Consider the following 7915-nt stretch of genomic DNA (forward strand, 5'->3'; position numbering starts at 1 on the left):
AAAGGACTCGTTTTCTGCACAAAGAATGAAATGTTTGAGGAAATGGAGCGGGTGCACACCCTTATCAGCAGCTCTTTAGGGTTTTTTTTCTGCTGCTCAGTGTGAGGGAAACAGGAAATGGTGCTGGGCTGCGGCACCGTCCTGCTCTGCTCTCAGCCTGTGTCGTCCCCGGAGCCGAGGGTGCAGCTGGCCCAGCGAACTCAGCGTGAGCAGAGCCCCCAGGTCAGGGTGTGCACAGCCCTGAGCTCTGCAGCTGCCTCACACTGGGGGCAGTGGGGGAGATGGAGCTGGGGCAGCGCCTGGGGCCGCTCCTGGCACCGTGCAGGTGTGCAAATGGCACCTGGCAGCGCGAGCTGCGGTTGTTGGGGAGACATTCCTGCATGGTTTTTGTTCCCTTGTTTGAGGTGTTACAGAAGCCCAGAGTGGCTTGGGTTGGAAGGGTCCTTAAAGCTCATCTGTGGGCAGGGACACCTTCCACTACCCCAGGGTGCTCCAAGCCCCACCCAGCCTGGCCTTGGACACTTTTGTACCTATTTGTGACATCTTGGAGGGCCACAGCCACGACAGAGACTGGAGAGGGGCAGATGCCACCTCACCCTTGTCTTGAACAAATGATTTGCCTGCATGTGCATCATGAGTGTAGAATGGGTCTTTTGGACACAAATCAAGTGTTTGTGTTGATGTTGCATGGGATGATTTTGGGGAAGTGTTGGGATTTCAAGAGCTGAGCTGCTGGGTGGGCACTCGTTGGACATGTGCATTACTCTGAGCTAATAAGTACTGGGCAGTGTTTGTGCCTGTTGTGGTGAGCATCCCCTTTTCTGTGTGTGCAGGACATGTCCTGTGTGAGGTTGTGCTGGGGTGGGACAGGGCTCGGGGCTTGGGGAACACTTGGCTGCACGGGACTGTTCCTTTTCACTCTGCGTCAGGGCAGTGCTTTTCAAAGGTGCTTCCATTCATTGTTTTGTGGCTTGGCAGGTTGACAGGGCAGGTCAGAGGGGCTGAAACGTGCAATACATGTCTGAAAACACTGTGTGTGTGTGTGTGTGTGTGTGTTGGACAGACAGAAGAGCTCTGAACTGGGCTCTTGGCAGCAGCTCAGCCTCTGTCACAGGAAAGGCACTTCAAATGCATTTCAGGAGTAAACTAGGTTTTGGACTAGAAAGGTGTAGAGACCAGAAAATACAACTTTACTGACTTAAAATTCTGCTGAAACACTATAATTTGGTTTTGTATATGTTTAATCTAGTGCACCAGGGGGTGTGTGGTGTGAACTTTGCTCAACCCTTTCCCAGCAGGCATCTAAATTCCAGCCTGGTCTGTCAGCTCCGCTGAACTCCTGATTTTTATTGGTTTTCATACTTCATACTGTATTTTTCATACTGTATTTTTCATTTCAGTGCATTTCCCCCTCCTCAGTCTGAGAGCCACAGCAGCACAGAGCTCGCTGTACATGAACTTGCTGATGGATCTCTGCTCCTGCTTGCTCCTCTGCAGGTTCCCATGATTCTGGTTGGCAATAAATGTGACCTGGAGGAAGAACGAGTCGTGGGCAAAGAGCAGGGGCAGAACTTAGCACGACAGTGGTGTAACTGTGCCTTTCTAGAATCGTCTGCAAAGTCGAAAATCAACGTAAATGAGGTAAGTACCACCTGCTCCCCTGTCTTCCCAGCATGAACGTGACATTAAACCAGCATGTGTGTCTGAACTGGGGAGATTCAGGATGGTTCTGGATTCTCAGCCTAGGAGGGGTTGCCTTGCAGTGTATTTAGGTACTTTCTGTCTGTTTTAAGATTTGCTCCCTTTTCTTTGCAAGGGAGGGTGACTTCCCAGGTGAGTGTGTCTGTAGCCTCTGTCAGGGGCCATGAATAGCAGAGGGTCCTGAGCAAGCCCAGTTGGCTGCATGACTCTGAGCTTAGATAAACTTTATCTGGAAAGAATATTTTGTCAAGATAACTGCTGCTATTCTGAACGTGGATTTATGCCCTGTTGTACTCCTTGTCTTGTGTGGTGTTGGCTGTCGGTTTTGAAGTATTTGCATTTCTGGCTGCACACACCTCGTCACAGCCCTCTGTAAGCCCCAACTTGCCAAAACAGTGCCCAAAACCCAGATCTGAGCAGTTCCCTGAGTTTCACTGAGACCCCCTTTGCTCTGGGGTGCCTTTTCCTGCTGCCTGGGGCTGTGGGGTTGTGCTGAGGGAGCTCTGCTCCACGTCAGGCACCACGTTTTTATTCTGCGCTGGGAATTATCGGCCTGTGACAGAGGCCAAGTTTCCAGGCACAAAGCTAAGGTGACCCCGTGCAGCACAGCTGGGCTGGTGCCAGCAGATAAGTGGGACCGTTCAGGGGGTGGGTGATAAGCAGGAGCAGCAGGATCTTGGACTGGGCCCAGGGCTGATCTGGCAGCCAGCAGGATGTGCTGCGTGGGGCTGGTGGACAGGGAAGGGAGCTGCAGGCTCCATGAATTGCAGCTCCTGTGGCTGGGATTAGCCTGGCTGCGGTGCTCAGGGATCCAGCAGAGCTGAGCCACGCTGCCAGCAGGGATTTATTTGTGTGGCTGAGCTGGAGTAAAACTGGGACTGGTAATGAAGCAACGAGCAGCTCGGTCATCAAACTCATCCCCAGGGGATGTGACAAATCCTGGGCTGTTTGCATTTCCACAGTTTGGGGGTGCAGACTGACCCTCATCAGGCGGAGGTGCCTCACCCCGTGGGAAGGGGGTTCTGTGGGGGGCAGAGCCCAGGGCTGCCCCGGGGTGGGTGCACAGCCTGGTTTGACACCCCCTCATCCCTAACGTGGGAATCCTGGGTCTCCCTCTTTCCCTGCCGGCTCTGCAGCCTCCAGTGAGGTCACATCAGAGAAGAATGTGAGAAAATGAGTTTCTGGTTTCATTGTGATCTTCATTTTCTGGTTTCCTGCCAATTGATATTTTCTAGTTATGAAAAGTACAAAAGCTGAGGAAATCAAAGAGAAACTGTGAATGAAGCAGCTCAGTGCACTGGGAGTTTGTCCTGCTGGCTCCTGAGCCAGGAAGCATTTGCATTATTTTGGGGTTTGTTCTTGCTTTCTCGCTACTTTTGGAGTTTCTAAAATTGTTAAAATCTAGGGAAAGAGTGATAAATTCCTGCATGCATTTGCTGAATGTGAATCGAACCTTTCAGATAATAAGCTTTTAATCCAGAGTGAATCAAGTGTCCTTCTGGTGACCTCTGAGATGCTTTTGCAGCACACTGACTTTTTTTAGGGATGGTGGCATTCCTGAAACCTTGTTGCAGACTTCTGTACTCACAGTCAGTACTGGCACCTAAATAATCTAATTTATGAGAAAGGAAAATCTTAAATTTCAGTTGTTACAGTATGTTATAAACTGTTTCTTTGTCTTCTGAATTTCTTTGGAATCAACAAGAATTTGTGAGCTGTCAGCCACTCCAGGAAGGGGAAAAAAAATAAACAAGGACAAGGGTGGAGCCCTCTGAAGGTTGAAATATTTCTCCTCAGTGCTGTGACCCAGCTCCAAGCATTTTTGCAAAGCTCATTTTGCTATAAATGGGTTGAGTCTTGCTGGGAAAACAACTGACAGCAGCAGCGTTCACAAAACCTCTGCAGCTGAAAGAGGTCCCTGTAATGTCCCCTGGTGGAAATGTCGGAGTTCAGGGCAGATGTTGGGAAAGGGCTGCCTGGTCCCCTCCCTGCAGGGGGAATGCTCTGGGCTGCTGGGGCAGGGTCTGCAGACACCTCCAGCCCGAGGGCACCACTGAGAAGATGATCCTTGAGGATATTATGCCTGTCTTTAAAAAACCCTTTGTTATTCCCGAGTTTTCTCCCACTTTTCCAAAGCAAGGAAATTGTTGCCATTTCATTGGCTTTGGTGATGATAAACTGAGTTTTCAACTCCTTTATGTTCTGCACACTGATGGGAGCTCTGTGTTTCTTCTTCCATAAGCAGCTGCTTGAGAAACATTTAATAAATTCAAGCAGTTTAATTCAATTTACACAGCTACAGCCACCAGGAAAGAGTTGTCAGCTCCCCAGCCTGCCTCAGTTTGGACAGCTTGTGTTTTATTATTTGAATTTTTCAGCTTGTGTTTTTCATTTGCAGATCTTTTATGACCTGGTCAGACAGATAAATAGAAAAACACCAGTGGAAAAGAAGAAGCCTAAAAAGAAATCATGTCTGCTGCTTTAGACTCCCATCACGCAGCAGCTCTGAGCCAGGTAAGAGGTGTCTGAGCCCTACGTGCGGCAGGTGAGCAGAGCAGGAGCTGCTCCTCTCAGAGCTCCCCTTCCCCCTGCTGCTCTTCCTGGAGTGTGGCTGAGCAGGAGCTTCCTTTTGACTCCTCTGGGTTCTCCCTCTGGCCTGTGACACCGAGCTCTGAGCCACCAGGGCTCGCTTTGCTTCCTTTTTATCCTCTGAGAAGTTCTGGTGTTAGTGCTGCCACTGCTGTCCCCGTGCTGGGAGCTTTGGGGACAGTTACAAATTGCTTTGCGTGGGACGTGGGATTCAATGGCACAGAAATAAAAAGCTGCCCACCAAAAAAAAAAAAAAAAAAAAAAAAAACCCAAAACAAACATAAAAAACCCAAAGCCAACCAAAAAAACATGCCAAGGCTGGACACAGCTATAAATAATCTTCCTGTGTATCTTGGCAGGGAACTCTGTGTGCTCACAGCTGTTGTGTCGTGCTCCTGGAAGGAAACAGCAGCTCTGTAGCTCCAGGTTTGGGACAGAAATGTCCCCGTTCAGAGGCAGAGGAGGGCACTGGGTGATGGCCCAGCTCTGCCACCTGCCTTTGTCACGGTGGGCTGCACAGGCTGTCACCCTCAGAGGGTTTCTGTGACCCACCAGAGCCTCTGGTCTGTCCTGTATTGATCAAGCCTGTCCTGCAGCATTAGAGACAAACTCAGAAGGCTTTCAGGGATGAATTCCTGAGGGCAGGGGACTCTGCCAGGCCTGAATTCCCTGCTGTCCATGGCCCTTTGGGCAGCCCAGGTGTGGCTCAGGAGGATCAGTGGAGCTCTGCAGTTAGCGGCTGCTAATGGGCTGCCCTGATGGATGAGGCTCTTAGCCCGAGCTTTGGGTGCCAGAAAATAACAGCTCAGGGCTGTGGGGAAACAATGGCTTTAGAAAAAGAAACTGAAGAGCCTTAAGTGGCTTTTCCTATTGCTCAGGTGATCCCTCCTGCTCAGCCAGGATGGAATTGGGCTTCCCCAGCCGGAGGAAGCGATCTCTGCCCTTACCCTCCCTCCCAGGATCCCGTGTGCAGCAGCACTGAAATACTGGGAACTGCTGCAGGAGTTCCTGTGTCCAGTCACCTGGAATCACAGAATCATGGAATGGTTTGGGTTGGCAGGGTTCTTAAAGCCCTTCTCCTTCCACCGTCCACCACTCTCCCTAAATCTCCTCCTGATTCACTGCCTGGATCCAGGCTCAGGAGATCTCTGACTCATCAGGCTTTGAGAGCATCTCAAAATACAGAAGATGAAATCCCTCTCGCCCGTGTTGCTCATCCAGGGGTGAACTCCAGAGCCCTTGGAGGCCTCCTGGCTCGGAGCTGCTGAGCCGGGCACTGGCGGTATCGGGCAGTGACAGACGGGTGGCAGTTGTCTGTCACTGCTCTGTGGCCGTGATAAAACAACATCTTGGAGAGTTACACTTCCCACAATCTCCTCCTTTCTGTACCTAGAAACAGAGCTGAATTCTGGGAGAAATGAGTTCTGCTGCCTATGGGCACGGGCCGTTGGCTTTCGGGCCTTTGGGATCGTTGATCTCATCAGCAGAGTAAGAAATGTCCCTCCATCACCTTCTGTTTTTATTTCGTTTTACTCTCGCCAGATTGCAGGAATGAAGAACTGTTGCCTAAGTGGAAAGTGCCAGCATTCCCAACTTCAAAACCTGATGGAAATGAACAACATATCGGAAGAAGCTTCTCCTGTTTTTTATATACTATGAGAAGAATTTAGATCTTAAAAATGGTTTGCACACAGTCCCTGGAAAAAGCAGTTGCTCTGTGTATATCTCTTGGAAATTTAAGCCAATATTCCTCCTCCTTTGCAACAGCAATTAACAGATGTGAAAATAAATATAATTGACTCTAGCATATGATTATCCCAAGGAGCATGGATGCATTTCAAATGTTAGAGATTGCTACTATAATTAAAATTCATATTGACCATTTTATCATCATTTCTCCCCATCAAGCACTAAAAATGTTCCACTGTTATATTTTATATCTATAACTATAGATATATATTATCCAAAATTTCCCTTTGAACTCACTGCAACAAATAACTTTTTGAGTCATTGACTTCATTTTATATTTAAAAGTTACGGAATATCATTATTTTCATTCTGCCATTATATTCTAATTAAAAATGTTTGTGCATAATGCTTTGGAAAAATGGGTCTTTTATAGGAAAAAAACTGGGATAACTGATTTCTATGGCTTTAAAAGCAAAAATATATAATATACTAAACCAACTCTAATATTGCTTCTTGTGTTACTGTCACAGATTAAATTACAGCTTTTATGAATGATTAAATTTTAGTACATTTTCATTTTTGTTTCTGTGTTTTTGTTACTGTTTCCAGACTTTGGGTTTGCTCCATGTTTTGTGAGTTCCTCTCCTGTCCTGGTGGATCAGGGATGTTTGTGAGGTGCCCCCATCCCGTTCTGCCGAGGCAGCATCTCCGCTCCCCCCGTGTTGTATTTAATGTACCCCTCCCAGAGGACAGCAGGCAACTCTTGTGTTTTCTTTTGGCTGTTAAAAGATTGTATTGCTGCAGATATTTCTTCTGTACCATGGCTTTGATATGCACAAGTTTGGTTTCATTCCAAAGTCTGACTTGGAGGATGATCCTCGGTTTCAAAGCCTGTTTTGGCTGGTGGTCCCTGATCAGCTGAAGGGGGTTTTGGTTTCATTTTGGGTTTGTTCCTTGTATTTTTTTAATACCTGTTGCTTTCATAAAGTTTCAAAGAGCAGGATATGAAGAGACCCGTGAGTGCTCCATCCTCCTGTCTGTGTGCAGTCAGAGCCACCTGTGGGATCCCAGTCCCGTCCTCGGGGGATGCTGCTGGAATCCCCGCAGGGCTGGAGGACTTGCTCCTGCTTCGCTTCCCAGTAAGTGAGAAGAGAAATGTATCTTCACAGTGGAGAAAACTCAGCACAGGCCTTGTCCTGCTGGTTAAAATGGGAAATTAAAGTGTGACAGATGTTCTGGACCCGCTGTAGAGTTTATTGGAAACCAGGGGGAAAAAAGTTTTTTGTAAATAGGTTTTTCTAAAACTGTGTTCCTGATGCAGCTGTTGAATTATAGAGATCCCAGTTTCTAAATGCAGCCCAAACAAGACTGTATGAAAACATCTGGATAACGTGACAACATCTGCCTACTTCCAAGCACTAGGACAAGGATAGTTACTTCAGTTGGTTGTCTTCAACCCACTCCGCACCTCCTTTTTCAGGAGGAGCCAGAAGCACGCTGTTTGCAGGTTGGTTCTCTTTACTAAATGTAAAAATAATTTTAGTAATAAAGTAATTCCAATGAGCGCGGTGTTTTCCAGACGTCTCGTGTATGGGACGGGGCGCAGGGCGGGTGGTGCGGGCGGCGGGCGGGGAGCGCTCGGAGCGGGGCTCGCCGCTAGATGGGAGTGTGCGAGAAGCGCAGCGGGCGGGGAGCGCTGCCCGGCACCGCAGCGCCGCTTCTCTGCGGGGTGAAGCCCCGGCTCCCACCCCTCTCCTCTCCCGTTTGCTCACTGGGTAAGGAAAAGTTCTTCTTTAATGGGTTTTTAGCACAATAGCCCCAGTTCCGCCCCGGGATACGCTGGAGCCGCTGCGCCGTTTCGTGTCAAGCAGAAATGTCCTGAAGCACTTGGTTAAAAGTGGCTTCACTGCAGCGTGTCCTAAAGAAAGGGGAGAAG

At 48.7% G+C, this 7915-nt stretch overlaps 1 protein-coding gene across 1 annotated transcript in view; it reads left to right on the forward strand.

The window, feature by feature from the left end:
• RAP1A (RAP1A, member of RAS oncogene family) overlaps positions 1 to 6555 on the forward strand; it is a 30525-nt gene extending 23970 nt beyond the window's left edge. The window contains exons 7-9 of the mRNA XM_042013361.1: positions 1498 to 1641; positions 4100 to 4215; positions 5833 to 6555. Of these exons, the coding sequence (XP_041869295.1) occupies positions 1498 to 1641; positions 4100 to 4186 (231 nt within the window). The 3' untranslated portion in view covers positions 4187 to 4215; positions 5833 to 6555. The remainder of the gene's footprint in view (positions 1 to 1497; positions 1642 to 4099; positions 4216 to 5832) is intronic.
• Positions 6556 to 7915: the final 1360 nt, after the last annotated feature.

The sequence above is a fragment of the Corvus kubaryi genome, unplaced genomic scaffold (genome assembly GCF_017639235.1).
Source record: "Corvus kubaryi isolate FWS band 111438036 unplaced genomic scaffold, C.kubaryi_AGA036_p1.0 split1-37355, whole genome shotgun sequence".
Classification (NCBI taxonomy): domain Eukaryota; kingdom Metazoa; phylum Chordata; class Aves; order Passeriformes; family Corvidae; genus Corvus; species Corvus kubaryi.